At 33.7% G+C, this 22,301-nt stretch overlaps 1 protein-coding gene across 1 annotated transcript in view; it reads right to left on the reverse strand.

Moving 5' to 3' along the window:
• Nucleotides 1-635: 635 nt before the first annotated feature.
• Nucleotides 636-22,301, reverse strand: part of LOC111002046 (pair-rule protein odd-paired) — a 32,970-nt gene continuing 11,304 nt past the window's right edge. The window contains exon 3 of the mRNA XM_045633556.1: nt 636-1,988. Coding sequence (XP_045489512.1) covers nt 1,378-1,988 — 611 coding nt within the window. The 3' untranslated portion in view covers nt 636-1,377. The remainder of the gene's footprint in view (nt 1,989-22,301) is intronic.

The raw sequence follows: 22,301 nt of genomic DNA on the forward strand, positions 1-22,301 counted from the left end.
GATGTTTGAGCAATTATTAAAGGCATATAAGGAGCCAAACTTCACTTCTGTGTCGTAGGCATCTAGTATCTTTTGTTATGTTAATGGAACTTGGCAATATTTTCTACATGTAATGTTACAATTAAACTACTGTTGCAGAAGAAGAATACTTTTTCAGAATAGAAGAGATTGAGATGTTTAAGATTGATAGATTGATTCTTTCTAATCACCTTGATTCTTTGGCGTTGGTTCCTTGTGCGGGAGTGGGAGTGCACGGGGAATGCTTTGCGGAATTTTTTGGACTAAAAGCTACGGCTAAATTCTACCAATGGACTGCAGCAGAATGCAAACGCTTTTTAAGTTTCGAACGCGCATCACTTTGTGGTAACATGACCGATACGACTTTTTTATAGAACAGGGGGCAAACGGGCAGGAGGCTCACCTATGTTAAGTGATACCGCCGCCCATGGACACTCAATGCCAGAGAGACTTTGGACCATTAAAAAAATACGTCCCAGCCCCCTGGTATGTCCTGTCTATGTGATCAACCTGAATGTATAATTATCTTCGCAAACAAAAGTTTTTTATTAAGTTGGTTAGTGTTAGGTTTAGTTAAACTTTAGTTATGTTATTTAAATACGCATTTATATTGAATAAATTTTAATTCTGCTATATACATGGCTGTAGAAAAGGTCTTATACAACTTATAATACATATATCAGTCTAGATCGGCTTGTGTAAAAATAGATAAAATACATATTTATTTGTATTTAGTCTAAGCCCCAAATTTTTGTAGATTAGGACATTCAATGAGGCTAACAGTGGTAATCAGAGTCGTTTTAATTAACATTAGTTAATTTAAGCGTGACTTGGCTTTCGTATAGTGAATAAAAGTTAAGTTACCGACTCTGAGTAGCGCTGTTAACGACCAAATTAGCGAAAACATAATTTACATGTCAATTACTTAATACTATTATCACTGGGCTATTCTAATAATTTACAAAAATAATGCGTACATTGGAACTTTGGCCTTAAATAGAAATGTGGTATATCCATAGTTATCAAGAATAAAATGTGTCAAACAGAACAATCGAACCCCTATTGGGGTAACTGTAAATTTTTAATCACTGTCAAACTTGACACTTGCGAATACCTGACATCTTATTATGTCATTGTTTAGCTGTGCTTTGTTTTAACATACCACACAGATGTCTATTGTCAATGTCAAACCCTTTACGAACGGACGGTTATTTGGCCACAATAGTTATGAATAAGCGTATTTCAAGCAAAGACGCGCTTAGTAAACCTTCATTCAGCCTTTATAAGCTTTAGGCGGATTGAAAGAGGCACGAAAATTTAGGTTGAACGGCGAATGACAGTTCCCTAAGCGCGATGTGGTCAGTAGGCCGCCGCCGCCCCAGAATGGTGCATTAGGTGATGATGGTGGTACGACTCTTGAGAAGGACACCACCATTCAGGCACACCGTGGGGCACAGGTGGAGCCGGCTGCTGGAACTGACCCCAGTGACCTGTGAAACCTAGTTTGTTCTCCATCATACCGTTACCACCTATATTCGTTAAATGTGGCTGATGGTGCGATGGCGGTCTGTCATAGGTTTTTTGGTCGTGGGGAGTTAAGTATTTATCGTTAAGGCTTTCTAGTTTGTCCGTGATGGTGGGATGGTGTTGTGGATGGTGTGGAGCTGGGGGGATTGGTGGTGGTGGAACTGGGACTGGCGGGCTCGCTGCTCCCGCGGTTACGCTAACACTTCCAGCTGAAGAAGAGTCATCTCCATCACTGTCGTAGCGCGGTGATGCGTCCCCTGCTGCACCATGGACCTTCATATGCTTGCGGAGGGATGATGGATGGGTGTACGATTTATCACAGCCATGGACACGGCAGTTGTATGGTTTGTCTGATGTATGGACGTGCGAGTGTTTCTTACGATCCGATGAGTTGGCGAACCTCCTGTCACAACCCGCGTACTCGCATTTGAACGGCTTTTCACCTGGTGACAAAAAATCAAATTAATACCAAAGAATATGATAAGACAATAACTTGGTTAAATAATACAAATTTTATAAAATCCATACAATCATTAAAACTCAATAAAAAAAAAACCTATAATATTTTTTTATCAATTTTTATCTGTTCTAAGTGATATATAATGTCTAATTAGTTTGCGAGATGCCTCCAAAGATTTTCAGGTATCCGTCATGGGCTAGCTGCATCCAGCTCGACCCAGCCGTTTTGATAATTTTCACCCATGAGCGGTGTCAATCAAGTAAATAAGAGTTCGATCAAAATTCGTGATTTTTAAGTTAAATAATAATATGTATATCATCTAATTTCGAAAAGAAATCCGTAATCTTCTTTCGAGTGATTCAGTTCTGAATTGGCGGGTATATATGTATGATACACGTAGGCAAGCCAAATAATGCACATTGGCAACTAAGACACCCTCTACTTACTCTGATAGGACCAATTTAAATTAAATGAATGGAGTATTTTTTTATGATATATTATGATTTAATTAAATTTATGAGTACTTTTCAAAGAAAAAAATTTAATTTAAATTAACCTAAGTGTCAAATTATCATGAGTTTTATATACATATTGTATATTTTTGCACCTAACATATATATTATAATTGATTTATTTATAAGTTATTAAACAATGTATAAAATTATACAAGAAAATATGACATCACAAATTTTACACACATACACATCTATTAAATTAATTATCAATATTATGTCTATTAACTAACCTTAAAATTCTAAATACTGGCATATATATTTTTTCCGTACTAGGGTTGTCTAGTTGTTATTTGTATTATTATATAACGAAGTTTAATTGAAAACAGAAAATACGAAATAATTTTCGTAAACATCGCCGTAACCAGTACAATATTAGCCTTTAAAAAATTGTCCCAATAACTCTGTAATATATCGGCAGCGAATGCCCAATCGCAATAAATAACAAGATTTGCTCGTTGTTTATAGTTTACGAGGGTAAATAAATAATAACAATTGCACCGTGTACTTAACAGGGCCATAAATCATTCATAAGAAGACTTTTGTCACATTGTCGTGACAGACCTGTATGGCGCGTTGGACAATATTCAACTTAAAGAATGCAACAAAAGGTGCAAATTACGATGCACGTTTTATGATGTGATGATTACAATGAACAATGATGTTAATGCGTTTCTTTATTCACCAGTTACCCTTTTCTCTGGTTGAAATTTCGTTGGAGATACAGTGGGACCTTTGATATATGAATGCCTTAATAGTGTTTTGAAATGACCAAGGTGTAGATATAAGGAATCGCTCACTACACACTCAACTGACAGTGTCTCCCATCCAAACGAACCTTTTTCTTTTCTTTTTTGAAGTGAAACTTCTTTACGCACGCTTGACTTGGGAAGCTGGCGAACGCGTGACGTAAGCGTTACGAAAAGTGTGATCGAGCAAGGCGAACGGAAGTTGAGTGGGGGATATAAGCAAGAGACAACAGTGCGCGCGCACATTTTCTTTCTCTCTTCCTGTCATAGCCAAATACGTTCCGTATATCTAAGCACAATAATTAATAATTTTACAATTAACCACAGTAGGTAATTACTGATATATCCAATAATGAAAATAAAAGATCTATGCAAAAATATTAATTTACCGATGAAAACATGACATAAATTTAAATATTTTTTAATGTATTTAAATTTATTTAATTTGCTTATGCACTTCTTGCACTCATCATTTTTATTTTTTTAATTATTTTCTTACGAGGTAGGTTCTCTGGAGGAGATTAATTATTGATTTATTGATAAAAAGCTTGCCAACGCTTGGCACACTGTTACAAGGCACACAAAAATAATACTATTTTTAACGTGACTAGCACTTATAGGCAAACATGACATACACGAAGAGATCTAATATGAAACAAGAGATCTCTTATTAGCCGCCCGTTGCATCTCTTGTAATTTTTATGTATTGTTATTTGTGTTTTTTTTAGTATTATAAGTATTGCAACGAAGTGTGAATTTTCGAAATCGAAAGAGGTTTTTCTCTGTCTGCAGTCATCATAACCGACTGGTTCCATATCTCGGACTGCAAGTACCAACTGGAGTGCACTACAATTTAAGTTTCTCTTAAATCCAAATCTTTGTTTAGAAAATGGGCCATGTCTGTGAAGGCCAGTCATAACCGCGGATTTCACGGCTGTCGGAATTTGCTTGCCTTCCGCAGATTCCTCAATACAGTATACCTGGCCAGATAACAATGCATTCAATATGTAATAAGGGTAATTCGAGCATATTTTGATACATTGACACATACTCCACGCGTATTGTGAATCTCACAGATCGGATGGAAGAATGCAAACAAGTAGTTTGCCAAGGTGACGAACATGATTCTTTGTGTACAAATAAACCTATCGGCCCATAATCCCGTATTGTGTTTGGAGATCGCTGAACAGATGCTAATCTCAAGTGTCTGTTAAAGAAATACTTTTTTTGAGGTTTACCGCGGTTTTAGGCTTGCATTGTGCTCATGGAGGCTTTTCTGTGGTAATAAAAGGATATTGTGTTTATTTGTTAGCTTAAGGACCTGATACAGTTATCACGGAAGACACAACAATTATGGTATAACTAAATGTCATTTAAGAATTTTAAAGGTACTGTAATATTTTCTTAGCCCTCGTTAAAAATAAATAAATTCAAAATTCGAGCGTACTCCTCCCTGAAAGGCCGACAACGCACCCACTAAAAATGGATGTCCCCCCAAAAAGACAGTCGTCGCAGCCCGTTTGCCCCCGTTATTATATAAAAAAATATCAGTGGCGCTACCTCTTTAGGCATTGGCCTCAGATTTTTCTAAATTTGTTTCATGATCATTTCTTAAATCTAATTGGCAAGTAGGTGATCAGCCTATAGATCATGATACACGTCGTCGACTTGAGTCTAATAGATGTCGGTTTCCTCTCTCTCGGTTATTTTTCTTATTATTAGTATTTTGTGTGTTTCGTTGGTAATACATTTTATATATATGTCTATGAGATACATTTTTACTGCCTATTCTCAAGTTCAAAGTATGTTCAAAATATATGTTACATGGAAAAAAGTCTACACTGCAGTTTCCGTTGAATCAGTGAATAAGTATTGATAAAATTAGATAATAATAGTTTAATAATATAATAAGGTTAACATAACTAACCATAAATTGTATTTAACTGGTTTTATAGGATTACATAAAAATAAAATTATGGAATTTGAAAAGGTTTATCGGCCAAATCTTTTGGCCAGGAAGGTTTTATTAACATGATCCCGGTCAAAATACTGGTTTATAAAAAACAAAAATTCCGTTTGGCGACCGAGAGGCCAAAACATGTGTCGCCCGTCTAATTACTAATCGTTTCATCTCTAACAAAAAATTAACGACAAATTCTATCCAATGCGATCGGTTATCTGCGCACGCGCCACCGACACGGTGGCCTAAACGACGTATCTGTCACTTGGGAAGAAATTAAGTGACATGATTTTTTTTGACAATTAACGTGTCAGATGACACTTGATATTTTCCATTTTTTTTTTCGTGAATACATATGAGGCAGCCCTAGATAAATGTGGATTGGAGGTATAGCGTTAACACGGAGCTAATGAAGACAGACGTGGAAAGAGGAATTTGGAAACAATATAAAAATATTGTTTACTATTGTTACACTGTATCAAAAACGAAAATATATCTTTTTTTTATGTTATTTAATCCTACAGTAGAAATCACAAGCCTACCTTAACTTCGCACGACCGAACATTATGTTAATATATTGCAAGCAAATAAGATATATATATGCTTCTTATAAAATTAGTAGATATTTTTGGAGGCTAACGTCATTACGTCATTTGCAAAACGGAAATTTAAGAAGCCCTTTATAAAACAGAAAGTGCACTTTTCTCGGATCCCAGTGGAGCGTGGTCATAGCGGTGCCATCCACTCGGATCCGAGGGTGCCGTACATTTTTTAAACCATTACCATCAATAGCTCTCAGATCCAAGTATTCGGCACCCAATGTGCTGTATACCACTCGGATCCGAAGAATGTTTTTTTAATAAAAATAGTAATATACATTCATATTGAGATAAATTCTCTCTATTCGATTCTCGGTGTATAATAATAAACGCCTGCTTTGTTACAACAATAACTAAGTATATTTCCAACACTTCTTATCCTTAAACAACCACACAGCTTACAATTTAACGTCCGTCTTCGTCAAACGGATCGGTCCGAATAACCTCACTTATTTTAGATCGTATCAAGACTACCCTTCATTATGTTTGTCACTGTCGGTATCGAGTCAATCAACTAACTTACATCGAGTAAAACATATTAAACAAATACAATCATCAAATAATCTATACTGTAAATTATAAATATTAATTATAAACATAATAAAATTGTAAAGTAATAACATATCATCATAAATTCGTTACATCGTGAATCAAGTACAATCATCAAAATAAAGTAGCTTGTAAATTGAATATAAATATTATTTAAAAATAAACGTGATTTAAATAATAAATTTGTAAAATAATAACAAGTATCTTAAATTCATTACAATACTTTTCAAACATTCATATTTATTTACTCAAAATTCGCCATGCAAAGTTTTGGTTATAGATGGTAATAGACCTTTGTATGAAAATGCCAGTCCACCCGTGCCAATATCCTATCTTTAGATTTTAACTTACAAAAGTTTTAAAATAATTAAAAAGCTATTTCATATGTTTTAAATAGAGACATGTAAATTTTCATATTATTTGTTCGGTTTTATTTACTTTATTTTGATTAATAAATATGTTAAGAGGGAAATCTCAGATTGAAAACAATTGTGGAATAATTATTTGGTTCGGGCGTTAGTAAGTTAGTAAGTAAAGAGCGTCTTTGTGCGAAAATTGATTCCACAATACATACAAATACAAGATTGTTTTTTGTTACATATCTTCTATACATCTGTAGTATTGTAATTTCATACTCTCTATCTATCTGAAACTGTCTTCCTAACGGTGAATGGTGTAAATCAGTCTAGTGATTTCACAGCCCATCCAATGCAACAGACAATCAAGTTTCTGCCTTATAATATTACTATATATAAATATTTACGAGAAACCAAAAGAAACAAGGCGAGAATATGCATCGTGAATTCGTTGGATGCCACGTTGGGACGGGGGTCAGATGTTTATCTTAAACGGCTGTATCACACAGAATGCAATCGAGACACTTTTTTGTATGGGGCATATGGGTGATGGTTTAGTGGTTAGGGGCAGTTCAAAATACGTTAGCACTAGGGGGGGGGGGGGGTCATTTTCCTATTTGGTGATTACGTCAACAGTAATTATTTATTATTACACACACGAAATGAATTTTTGAGGATACCTACTAATATTACGTTTGTGTACTATTATTTTTTGCTGGAAAGCTCCGATAATATACGCGACATATACCATATATCATCACGGACTTTTCTGTAGACCTTTTCAATGTGTACAAATTACAATACTTAGTACATTATTTTGATAAAACTCGTAGGGTTCAGCCTGCGTTTGCAATATAAGCGGAAAAAATGTAATTATTTACGACATTCATTCATCACAAATAAAAGTACTTCTCCACTATTTAATGGATGTTATTATACATATAAACCTTCCTCTTGAATCACTCTATCTATTAAAAAAAACCGCATCAAAATCCGTTGCGTTAATTCAAAGATTTAAGTATACAAAGGGACATAGGGACAGAGAAAGCGACTTTGTTTCATACTATGTTGTAGTGATAATTAAATTGAGTTTTAAAAAACGTTATATTTATGTGAAATTAGCTACTAATGTTTTAATACATAAGTAGTATAAGGCACTTAAATTACACCATACAATTAAGATCAAAAGTTTGGCACATCGCCCTAAAACAAATGGTGTATTAAGTTACTTCTTAAGTGCTGTTGTGAAAACACACGTTTTCAAAATAGCAATGTAAGATGACGCGGCCTTTGCTCTCAAATTGTTTAAATGTAAAAATAAATGTATCGAAAACAGAATGCTTCATCTGTGGCTACAGCGTATACTCCAAACTCTCGTACTTCAACGGATAAGAGAAATTTAGTCGGATGGAGTGGATTCTTAAAGATGTGTCTAATCCTGGTCACGCTGTCGCTTCAGCGGGGGGACAGTACATGCGTCTAAAAAAAGGGCTGACACATCCCTGCTGTGAATGGCCCTTGCTGAGCCAAGGTCTCAAGGTTTTAACGGCTGATCGCGTATCTGGATACGGCTAAGGCTTAGCTGTTACCGTATCCTGTCTCGGGCGTTTCTTGGTGGCGCCGTGGGGTTTTAGTTGGTACAGTGGAGAGTCCCACATAACCCTTCACCGGGCAACCGTGCCGCGGGAGGGTTTGCGAAACGCATTTCCCCACAAAAAAAAGATTCTTAAATAATATCTCATTGATATATGGACACACATATTGCGAGCCTTCTCGTAAGTGCGTTGGCCTTTTAGAAAATAGTGCGTTGGCCTTTTAAGAACTAGTACAATCTTTTTTTGAAGGAACCATAGTTGAATTCTTTCGGAAATACAATGGCTTAAAAACGCTCTGTTGTGGAATGGTGGATGAGAGGTGATACGGTTGGAATTTGACAGACAGACATACATAACATTTATCACAAACAAAACACACACACATAACCACACAAAATAACAATAATCAAAGAAAAAAATAAAAATAAAATGAAATATCAAAAATAATAAAATTTCTTTTCTCATTTGACTCGTTTCAAATGTGTGATGAGTGTGTGATGTGGCTGTAAATGGCCCTGGTTCAGCATTATGCTGGGGAGCAGAATGTTCCACAGCGCTGGTCATTCTGCCAGAGACCACAGCAGCTAGTTTGCGCCTCAGTCGCAAAGCAAAGAAAGAAAAGGAATGTAATAAATACCAAATAGGAAAAATAATAATAATAAAAGTTACCAGTGCACGTAATGCAGTCTTGTATAAAGGCGTATAGTAAAATAAATAAAATAAACTTAATATTTAAAAATAACAATAATTGTTAATTATTAAAAACTAGATTTCGTATTCCGCCTCGATGTCAGAAACTAAACATAACCCATCAACAATATCTTAATTTAAAACTAATAAGCATTGTTTAAACTTAATAGCTACAGTTTATTTCAGTTAATTCAATCTCCGATAGCAGTTAATAGGCCGCCGATGACTGGCGCGTTTCACAATCGAGTATTTAAAAACACGATCTTGTTTTGACCTAATCATAACTGACCTTTGCTCTATGAAACGATTCATCATCGAATTTAGTTGAAAAAAAAAACCAGTTTAATTGTAAAAATTGTCTATGACAAGTGAAAAAACCTTTTTGGAGCTTTCGTGAAAAACGTCACAGAATTCGAAATTCAAATTGAAAAATCGTTTACTCATGTAGGTAACATAATATACCTTTATGAACGTCGAAAAAGAAATATAAGTACATTGAATGCTTCTGATTTTAATTTTACTGCCAGTTCTCAACAAAGGGCGTAGAATAGAAGAGAAGAACTGGCCCTCCACTCTTTTTAGTCCCCAATTTTTTTCTTTTCCACTACGTTTGTAAGCAGCTGCAACCATTACACCATGTTCCATATGATACCTTAAGTAATACAGAATAATAAAATAAATTAAAAACCAAGATTTGTCCTCTATCAGCAGGAGGCATGGTGAAATAGACGCTTATGCTGCCACTATGTGGAACCAGCTGCCCACTGAAGTATTTCCGAACCGATTCGACTTAGGGTCCTTCAAGAAAAGAGCGTATCAATTTTTAAAAGGCTGGCAACGCACGTGCGAGACTTCTACTAATGTGTATCTATGGCCGGCGGTCACTGCCCCTTTTATGACGGAATTGTTCGTCTATATTTCTTTATGACTCACTTATACACATTTTGAATCAGTTCATAAATATAAAAGTAAAAATATATATAATTAGAGACAAATCAGTGAAATGCGACCAAATTTCCTCCCAATATAATACTTAAATATATTCGTTTTAAAACAAAGTAAGTCAACCATAAAATAGAAGAAATCGCTCTGAAACCTTTTCATATCTGGACCTCAGATTTCTGAATTGGTTTCATGATCACTTGTCAATCTAATAGGCAGGTGATCAGCCTCCTGTGCCTGACACACGCTGTCTTTTTGGGTGTAAGGCACGCCGGTTCAAACAATTTGTATTAAAAACTTGGCGATTTAAAAGAGTGGCGGAAAGTTTCTTGCCAGTTCTTCTTACCCGCTCTACGCCCTTGACTTGCGAACTGGTTGTAAATGTAAATTTAATTTGTTTTTTTTTACGTTCATAAATGTTTGTTTAATGAATAAAGATATTATGAGTTTGAGTTTGAGTTTGTTTTCACAGCCGGGGATCGAATCGCTGAACCTCAACTGATGGTGCAACACTGCACAGTAATACTTTGTAATTTATTGTTTTATTCTTTCACTTGCTAGCTTATGTTCTAATATAATTAACAGAAAAATTTGTGACGTCATACTTTCATGTATAATTTTATACATACAAGTTTACAATTTATAAAGAAACAACTATTACTATTAGAAACAACTATTATTATTGCGATGTATTTAATGCATTGTAAATAACTCAGTTGAGATACTAAACTAAAAAAAAAATATTGAAATCAATACAACAGAATAATACACTATACTCCAAAAAATTCCAAGAAAGTTAATGATTTATGATCTTCCTATACATTTAAAATTAGATCTTAATTTTTTCTTTAACACAAAAAGGCACCCAACAACCGTGTGACAAGGTGCTTTATGCGAAACGATTATGAGTTCGAGGTTCGAATCTCGATAAATATCTGCCATCTCACACAAAGGGTACAATAAAAGTATAATAGGGGCCGCAAACTGCGCGGTCATTGCGCCAAAATAAACGATTTTTACATATATATGAAATATTATATAAAATAAATATAGTCATAATTGGATTCTATCACTCCTCTATATTGGAACTCCTTACCCCTTGATATCAGACGAGCTCAGTCTTTTTTTATAGAACAGGGGGCAAACGTCACTGCTCGCTGTTCACTCGCAAAAAAATATAACACGCTTCTTATCACTTAGCAGCCAACTAATCAATCGCCGTCCACACTTGTTTCCTACTAATCACTAATCACTTGCACTAATCACTAATCAAAGTTAATAAAGGCCTATAAAGATAGCATTCGTTGCTATGGCAACCGTTTATGTAATGAAAAAATGTATTTATAAAGTTACCATGGTAACGATAATATTAATCTTCTACACAATTATAAAGCGAAATTGAAATTTCTTCAAGAAACCATTTTCCTCACAATGATAAAGTATCGCACTTGACCGGCAAAATACTAAATTGAACTGCCACTTCGAGCGGAGCGTTCAAATCAGTGTTTGTCTCGCTCTAACGTGTCCAATATTAATACGTCACCCCAAGATATCTGTTCTCTTTTGTCTGTCTCTGGATGATATATTTTTGGCGCCCATTTCATAGATTTAAAAACAAGATGTCTTCTGTACCTTACCAGTGACCGTTGTGAATAAATGGTTCGTTTGTTAATGAATAGATAATTTGTAATTAATGGAAATTAACAAAGATTTTTTTTTTATAGTACAGTTTTTTTAATAAAGATCTTTTTTTATAGAACAGAGGGTTCGCGAGTGCGTTGCCGGCCTTTTAAGAATTGGTACGCTATTTTCTTGTAGGACCCTAAGTCGTAGTGGTTCGGAAATACGTCAGTAATCTTTACTCATTTTCATGCCATTTATTAAATATATTTGATAATTATATAAGGCGATAACTTTTACTTCTTTTTGGATCGCGCCTACGAACTCTACTACGCCAACCATTATTTTACTGATTTTGTCTCTGATTTTGATATAGGTAAGACTTTACCCGTATTCTATATATTTTTAAAATACAAATCGAGCTTTTCAATTTTATTAATGCTTTTTGTTTTCTAATAAATTAATTACGATGGTAAATTCTAAGTAAACTAGTTGGCTACAAAACAAAACATTTGAGCGCTCGTCACTGCTTGTCAGCCGTTTTGACAGGTAACCTGCATCATCGTTGGACAGATAAAAAATATTGTACATCTATAAATCTTTTTAAACTGTAAGATAGACATAGGCCGTATTTGGGTAATCAAATTCAAATTTGCAGTTAAGGTCCTATAAGGGATATATAGTGGTCTTATAAAAAATATATTGTTAAAAAACATTATAGATATTATTATTACTATCGAAACACACACATAAAATGATAATAATCAAAAAGTAACAATAAGTTTTCTAAGGAACAAGGTACATTTTAAGTGTGTAGTGTGTGTGGTGGTTGTAACTAGCCCTGGGTCAGTGTTATGCTGTATGTATTATTCCCCTAGAGACCACAACAGTAAGTTTGCGCATCAGACGGAAAAAAGAAAAAGAATGTGTAGTAATAGCTGTAGAAAAATAATAATAAATGCAGTAAAAAATCGAGTACTAATTACGTAATTTGAAAATAGAATTTTTGTATTAGTAGCATTTTCAAAGATTAAAATGACTAGAATTACATATTTTAAAATTAGAATTTTATATTCGTAACATTATGACGGCTTAAATTGACTTAAATTAATTTGAAAATAGAATGTTATTCTAGTAGCATATTAACGGTTTAAAATAATTCGAATTAATTTGAAAATGGAGTTTTGGACTAAGTATAGATTTTGCATTTTAAAATAATTCGAAAATAGAATATCGTGAATACGTAACGTAGATTCTAAACCACATAGGCCTTAATACAAAACGTGGTCTTAAATCTGAAAAAACATCGTAACCATGGCAACAAACTTGGAACTTTAGTCGACGCTATATCCGGCCGCAGGGGTTTTTAAATTCTGTATTACGTAATACGTAGTCCCATTATGTAAGTTAGTAATAATTAATTTGCTGATAGTTAAATGTATTCAAACCAAAATGATGTTTAAAAACCCTATAAAGTATCGGTTTTATTGACTACGCTTCGGGCAATTTGTGTTTTATTCGCATTAAGACAAATTCGATGTCTACCTATCAACACCCACGCGGGGTCAAATTTCAGCCCCTGGGCATGTTGGGGACAAACCAATTTATTACGAATATTAATTTTTATTATTTGTTAACCTTTTATTTAAAATATGTATTATAACTTCTAATACGTATTATATTAAGATGTATGTGTATTTATGTAATACAAATAAACAGTACAGTTTGAGTAACAACCTCTCGTCTCACTCTTTAGTATTTACGCTATGATGAAAAGAGACAGAAAGAGAAAGAGACAGAGACAGAAAGTTGAGCTAAAACGGCGCAATTAGGGTTTTTTATGAATAAAGTTTTGCGAGATCTGTGACTCCCATATGTTAAAATATATTAAGAATTAAGTTTCTAAACATCAGTAAGTTTACATGAAGCAATCGTTCTCGTTCGAATTCTTCGCAACTATAACGGATTGAACACAGCTTATCCGGAGCTTGATATATTCGGTAGTGGGCTGATCGGTTTTAGAAAAAGCATTGTTGGGTGCCTTTCTCAAACCTGTAGGTACGCTAACTAGCTACGTACGTAATTCGCTGTTTTGCTGATGATTTTTCTTTTTCTCTATTTTAAGTACCAACTTTCTTTGTAATTTTATTTTATTGTATAATTATCTTATCTTGTTTATGTTTTTAATTGTATTTTTTAAATTCCTATTTTAGCAAAACTTATGTTTACATAATATATTGTCGTACATATTAGATAGAAGATTTTATAAAATTTTTAGTAGATTTCGTAATATGTATGATGTTGTAGACTTAATAAATAAATAAATAAATAAGCAATATGGTTATATTAATTATGAGTCTGGACCCTAAAAATTGGCGAGTTATGTATGTCTATCTTCGTCTTACATCATGACCAAAAACCCGTTCATAATAAATAAATTTGCTTGTTCAATATATGATTTATTTTCCGTTAAACAAAATCGAAACTTTATCGTATAAAACGGTTTGAATCGTTTATTTTTTACCGTGTAAACATTTCGATTGTTATCCGAATCTTGTCTCGAAGCCTCCATCAGAACTTTTTGGTGTTGGTGTAAAATGCGTGGAATGTAATTTTGAACGTTTACCTTTTTGCTTGTGCGACCTTTTTTAATGTGTAGAAGTATATTGTAAGGTTGAACAGTCGAATAAATATGAAAGTTAAGTTTGTATTAGCAACATTTTGATAGATTAAAATTACTCTTATAAATTTGAAAAAGGAATTCTGTACTAGTAATATTTTGATGGATTATAATGATTCTAATTATGAAATTTAAAAATAGAATATTGTACTAGCAACATTTTGAAGGATTAAATGACTATAATTAATTTGAAAATAGAATTTTTACTAGTAACATTCTGAAGGATTAATATGACTTGAATAAATTTGAAAATAGAATTTTGTACTAGTGACAATATATTAAGGGATTAAAATAATTCGAATTCATTTGAAATTTGAGTTCTGGACAAGTACATCTGTAGACTTTACACTTTTAAATTAATTCGAAAATCGAATTCTGAAATACGTAACGCTGATTCTAAGCCACAGTGGTCTTCGATCTGAAAAAAACATGGTAACCATGGTAACAAACATGGAACTTTAGTCGACGCTAAAGTGGGGTCGCAGGGGTTACAAATTCTCTCTGCCCTAAACCATCAAAATAACTGTTCTTGGTAGTCTATATTACAACTCTTTATACCGCCAGTAAATGTCTAATCTGTATGTTCTGTATGTATGAGAAAAACTTTGTCCAAATTTCACCAATATCGGCTCGGTGACTTTTGATATATCCATAATTTTGTAATGTTGCCAGTGTCACTTGTCTTATATTTCGTGTAGTGAATATCCATATAGAAGACTAGCAAAGGCATGCCATACATATTGATAGGTCTGAGGTGTCGGCGAAAAAACATTTGAATGATTCAGTGGGACCCACCGCACTGTACAAGACTTAGGAATTTAGCGCTGTTCAAAGAACAAAATTTTTTCTCCAACAAGGTGTCTAGAAAAATTATGGACTTGATGTTAAAGCGTTTTTTATGAAAGCATTAATACCGAGAGCTTAAAGCTCGTTCTGGGCGTTCGTTTCCATAACTTTTATATTATTTCTTTTATTTGAACAATTTTAATTATAAATCATAGCAAAGATAGTTAGTAAAAAACATAATTCCGTTATTATAAGCTTGAACAAATATGTAATAAATATTATTTATACAAATTGTACATATAGTAATTCTAATATACCTAATAACTAACCTTAAAATGTAATAACTAAAATATATTTTTTAAAGGAAGTCTCTTTAGGCAAAGTTCCCAAGATACTGGCAGCGTTCCCCCTTTGAATAGCCAGACTAATTCTTTGTGCAAGGTAGCTGCCAGCTCTTTGTTCTCCTGTGATGTCGACTAACCTTTTTGATAATTCCCTAAAAAGCCTTATCGCGCTAGGACTTTTCTATTTAAGTATCGACCTCAAAATCAACGATATTTTTTTACTTATTAATACTTCATTGCATACATAAATATAGTATAATTAAAACAATGGAGAGCAACTGGCGGCCTTATCGCTATCAAGCGATCGCTTCCAGGCAACCAAGAACTTATCATTTTACGCGTGACAGAGCCTTCAAATAATTATTGATTTAAATCCACATTAAACAAGTGCTCGAAATCTCCTTCAATCATCAAATCAGAAATCCCTTCTCCTTATATTGTTTAAGTATCCCCAAATGGGGCTTCTACCCATCCATTATATGTATGTAATTAAATGACGTGTTGGTAGAATGAAAAAGTCGTGGTGTCGCAACGGTAGGCAGTGGTAGTCCTGCATTTGCAGAAGACACGCTTCAAGAGGATGATGCCCAACTTCCAGTAATAGAGAGATACTAAAAGAAGAAGAAACCCGGCAATGGATATATGTTTAATTAACGAAGAAAAACCTCTTGAAAATGTATAAAAATATAAAAAGCGAAATAGAACTAATTTGAGTGTACGACCAACCAGGCTCCAGAAGATAAACCACTCCTTATATGGAAATTGTATTCGTTTTTACAACAAACTCCCGAGCGAAATTAGAGAATTATCACCAAATAAATTCAAAGCCCTCGTTAAAAGTAAATATAATTAATAAAGCTTTTTATAAATGTGACAAATACTAAAATGATCCTAATCCTTGGGATTGATTTGCTTCAGTTCAAACAATTTGTATTAAAAACTTGGCGATTGGCCTGCTCTGCGGCCTTGACTTGCGAAGTGGTTGTAAATGTAAATTTAAAATTAATTTAATTTTTTTGACGTTCATAAGTGTACTTGTTTACCTATATGAATAAAAATATTTTGATTTGATTTGCTCACCTTACCGTGTTTGTAATTAATATTTCACTTGTTAGAATCCAATTTACAGAGTAATTCTGATGTCTATAAAACCATGGCGCTACTACCTTTTTAGGTCTGAGCCTCATATATCTATTTCATGACCATTTGTCAATCTAATAGGCAAGTAGGTTAGGTTAGGTAGTAGCTTTCTGTGCCTGACACGCTGACTTTTAGGTCAAAGTTAAGCCGCTTTTACAAACGATGTTTTCCTTTACTGTTCCAGTGAATGTTAAAATAAAGTCCATTAGTGCCTAGCCGGGAATCGAAACTACGATCTCAGGGATGAGAGTCGCACATGATGGATGTTGAGGGATGATGCCTCGAGAATAACATATTATTATATGTGATTCTTCAGTCCAGATAGACAGACAGACGTTGTCCTGAATGATATTTCAAGCGATTAGGATATTAAACAAAGTATTATGCGCCATCTGCCGGGCTGATTTGTGAATCTAAACCATCTAGTTTAAAAGAAATGCAGCGACATACAAACACAGTCGAATTATACATATAAAGATGTTAAATAAAATAAGGGTCAAAAATAAAGACTTTGTAGATAGCATATTTATCAAAAAAGGGTTTAGACATTATTCTAATATAAATCTTGAATTGTAATCTTAAAACGTTAACAAAAAGTTATCCCATAAAGATTTGAGTTATCTTGGTTCTATCGATTCATTATTCATTAAGCGATGCGGGTGGGTTGATATAGGCGCATTATTTTTGTAAAAACATTATTGACATTCACATAGTAATGAGGTAAATAGTCGTAATTAAAGTTTTTGCTGATAATGAGAACGGTTTGATTTTAATAGTTTTTACTCGTACGAAGTATAAGACGGTATCATATGATAACAAGGCAAAATATATCAAAAACTAAAACATATATGATGATAGTAAAATAGCATAGTACCATCACGTACAAACCTACAATTTTACATCTTCACACAACACAACCAATTTAGGCTTAGTTAAATAAATTAAATCACAATTAGTCAAATGTATTAAATACTTTGTGTTTGTTTGTTCCCTTTTATAAATCTTTTTGTTGTAAAATGTATCATGTATTCCATCTTTGGCTATATTCTCAGTGTATTTGTTTGTAATTATATATTATTTGTAGTTAGCTGTAGGAGTAGGTACTAAATAAATAGTAAAATGCAGTCTTGCATTTGAGACGAATAGTTACATTTTTTTAAATTTTTCAATGTTTATTTTAATTTTGTTTGATATATTTTCATGTCTAATTGTTTATCAATAAAAAGTGACTGATCTTAATAAAACAAAATAAAAAAAAAAACATTTCCAAATTTAATGGTTCCCTTGTTATATATATAAATATACTTGTTGTGTGTGTATGTCTTTGAGTTTATTATGACAAATATAAAGACGAAAGATCACGTTGGAAAATAACACAGAAATACTTTAAAAAAATTAACGATATTGTGTTAAAAGTTTTAATTATCAATGTGTTGGGCATCCGGACGAGAAATAAAGCAAAGACAAATCTTATTTTTAAATACAAGCACAAATTTAACAGAACATTGGCATAATATATTGGCAATCGCAAAAAATAATGCCTCTAAACGCAGCGGGGCATCGCGTAGACACAGTTTTGCATGAATGATAATTTTCGTAGTCTGTGCCTTTCGAGCGAATTTCTTATTCGAACAAAACCTTCTTGAATATGCCATGGGCTTTTCTTTGTGCTTTTAAATAATTAACAAAGTGTATATAGAGTAAATAAAAGAATCGAAAGAATTCATGTTATTGAAATATTTATTGATTAATATATTATTTTCTGTCGTAACACGGTTCACCTATGTACCTGATGCCCACAACACATTATTTATTACTCAAAACATAATACTGAAAATGTAAATAAGAAATATATTTTTTTTATAGAACAGGGCGCAAACGGGCAAGAGGCTCACCTGATGTTAAGTGATACCGCCGCCCATGGACACTCTCAATGCCAGAAGACTCGCGAGTGCGTTGCCGGCCTTAAAAGGATTGGCACGCTCTTTTCTTGAATGACCCTGAGGCGAATTGGTTCGGAAATACTTCAGTGGGTAGCTGCTTCCACAAAGTGGTGGTGCGAAGCAAAAGCTGCCTTGAAAAACGTGCAGTTGTGGAACGATATATAAGTATTTCCTCTAATTTTGTTCCTTTGAAGTCTTGGGTCTTGGGGTTCAACTAATTAAAGATTTTGGCGCCGGTGACTGGTGCTTTCCTGGCTCAACGAATAAGTATCTCACTCAATACAGCGAGGAAATGCAAACCAATAATTTTAAATTTCATTCAACTTTCTATTTATTTACTTTAAATTATATTACTATGTAGGGTATGAATATTGTGAATACTGTATATTTGTTTAATTTGAATAATACTATATAGTCTAAGATCCGGGATTAGAAAAATATACCCTCATCTGTTATTTAGATGAAACAATTTTTTATAAGCTGATTTCAATATCATGAACTTATAAAAACAACCTCTGCCATCATAAGCCTGCTGCAATTAATAGTAATTAATTAATTAACAACTAATTTATTTTTAAATTTTACTTTCTCATATAAGTTACATATAGTACATGTTACATGTAATAAGGCAGCAATGTATCAACCATAATAAATTGTTATTGTGGAGTTGAGCCTGCATGCTTTTTGTTATGTTGACAACCCTAATAATTCGACAATATCTTGATTCTTAAAAGTAAATAAAATGAATTTATAACTAAACACAGGCTTTTGTTATAGTCACCTTGACAATGTACCAGAAAGTAAGTGGCTTATCGATGCAGTAATACTAACAGTAGTATTCAGGGTTATTAAAGGTTCAAGGATTTTGGAATCTAAAGGTAAGTCGTTGACTTGAGCAGTGTTGGCCTAGTGGCTTCAGCGCGACTCTCATACCTGAGGTCGTAGGTTCGATCCCCGGCTGTGCACCAATGGACTTGCTTTCTATGTGCGCATTTAACATTTGCTCGAACGGTGAAGGAAAACATCGTGAGGAACCGACATGTCTTAGACACAAAAAGTCGACGTGTGTCAGGCACTGGAGGCTGATCACCTACTTGCCTATTAGATTTGAAAAATGAGCATGAAACAGATTCAGAAATCTAAGGCCAAGGTCTAAAGAGGTTGCAGCGCCACTTATTTATTTCTTTTTTAAGTCGTTAACTAATCGGACGTTGATTGCTAATTATAATTACGGGTTTATTTTTGAGCTTTTGGTAAGGGTACGGAGCCAACTGCTAGAGGGAATTCTGGTGTTACCAGGTTTGTGACATGAAATTATTTTCGTTTTGTATTAGTTCCCACAGTAATTGTAAATTGGGGTGAAAAGTCAGTATTTTTTAATTAAATTAAATGCTCTATTGTTGAGTAACATTTTGTAAAATTTTTGGTGATTAAAAAATGTGTGTGCGTATTAGATACACATGTCAGAAGTGAAACTTCTTTGTAAATTAATTATTACTAAGGTGAAAGCCCCAATAGATGATCATCCGCCCGTATATGATCACTCTATGTATTTGTATATCTATATTCATACTGTGTACCCGCTGTATGTGCCAATGATAATATAAAAAAATCTGCGTTTACTGCACAAGACGTTTTGCCGCAGAATTGCCATCTAAAGTTCTAATATGTAACTACTAAACGCGTATATCAACCAATAGCGTCTATTTTTCTCGATCTCCCTTTCTTACTCTATCTCAATTTATGCGCCTAAAGAAGTTTCACTTCAAAAAAAGACTTACCCCTTCTCTTTGTACAGTCTTGATTTAAGAAATTCAATTTAATGTATATAAGTGTACATAAAATTTAATTATTAAAAAATATTATTAAAAGGAGTCCCTTTAGGCAAGGTTCCGAAGATACTGGCAGCGTTCCCTCTTTGAATAGCTAGACTAATTCTTTGTGCGAGGTAGCTGCCAGCTCTTCGTTCTCCTGTGATGTCGACTAACCTTTTTGATAATTCCCTAAAAAGCTTTAATGCGCTAGGACCCCACGGACCAAGGGTCTCGACACCGAATGGGACAAAATCATATTCAGAGCCTAGACCCCTGCAGACATTTGCAGACTTTAGCTTTTTTATGTATTATGTTTTTTCTGTATTAAATATGACTTTAATGATTAAGTTGTAAAATGAAATAAATACGTATATAGTGTACATTGTTCTGAAGTTTTTAATATGTGCTCGGCCTACGCCCGAAGCTATATTGGCACAGTTGAACTGTTATTTTCATACAAAGGTCTATCCACATACACCGATCCGACCTACCATGGATAGCTTGTATCAACAAATGGCTATTACAATCCGTCGATTGGTTATTGGCACACATTTATCAATAGTACACACACACCAAATTTATTTTTACGACTCCGTTTGCAATGTTTTCTTTTAGCATTTAGGTACTTATTTTCTTCTATTGTATCTCATGACAATGACCTGATTGTACGTGTTCCGGTCTGGCGTGGGAGATGTTGGCTATACGTCACTCAGGTCTCCAAAAGGTCTTAAAGAGACCAGTCTCTCACATACTTCCTAATGTTATCATCTTAGTTTAGATATAATAACTATGTATGTTCATGTGAGAGAAGAAAAAGTGATTATTTATTATATGGTCAAAAATGCATTGAAATAGGTTTGGGTGATAGAGAAGGTCGTACTAAAGCCGCTGTCTCCATTCTGAATCGAACCTATTAGAGGTAATTATGAGAAAATTCGTGGAAATAGTGAAATGAATGCCGCGAATATATCAGACAGTACATCAAATTCCAGGAGCGAAGCTAAAAATGTGTTTTTACGCGCGCTCCGGAGTCCTGTTAGCACTGTCAAGCGTTGGTGAATTTTTCGTAACACAAAGTTTTTGCGTACAAATCAGGTGACAGAATCTCAGTCATTTACTAATGGGACGTATTGTCATGTAAATCAATACATGGCTCGCATTACATAAGGGATCTTTGAAAGTAAACCGCTTATCTTGACTGGGGCAATTGTGTAGGGGATGTATTGACAAGCTTCGCCACGCCTATGCAGTTAAACGATTTCTCTATGCATCGTTACTACTTAATTAAGATGAATATTAAGAATGCTAATTGTTATGCAGTTAATTAACAGTGTCAATTGTACCACAGGGACCAATCTTTTAAAAAAAAATTGTTTTTAATTTTTTTATTACTAGGTTAAGAAAATATTTAATTTTTATTTATTTATAAGTCATCGGAACTTGTACCTGTATTATTCGTCGCATTGGTAATATCTATATATATAATAGTAACATAAATAAAAATAGTCATTTTAAAAGTTGCTCGGAAAATATAGCATAGCAATATGTTGGTTTTTCTACTACAATGGTAGGTTAAGTAAAAAATAACACAGAGTTCGCGGCAGCTATATTCCTGGCATAAGTTTAAGATATTTCCAATACAGGATTTAGAAATCTATGAAAATATAGTAAATTCTAATTTTATAAGTGAATATGATACAAAGAAGCAAACACTAAGCCGATCCCCTCACTCACACATCTATCTATTTTATTGTTAGCAATATTTTTTATACAATTTATCAATCCGGCGCAGATGGCCGACGGAGATCATAAAGTCTTTTGAAAAGCACCCGAGTGTTGTATGGTTACAACATTATCATATGTGGGATTAAAATTTTCTTTATTGTATGTGGATTTTTTAAAATGTGAATACAAATTTATATATAAGTGACAACAATATTTTAAATGTTTAATATACCGTCTGCGTTTATAAGATTATGTGTTTCATTATACAATAACAAAAATGAATTGCAAGATA

The sequence above is a fragment of the Pieris rapae genome, chromosome 23 (genome assembly GCF_905147795.1).
Source record: "Pieris rapae chromosome 23, ilPieRapa1.1, whole genome shotgun sequence".
In the NCBI taxonomy this organism is placed as follows: domain Eukaryota; kingdom Metazoa; phylum Arthropoda; class Insecta; order Lepidoptera; family Pieridae; genus Pieris; species Pieris rapae.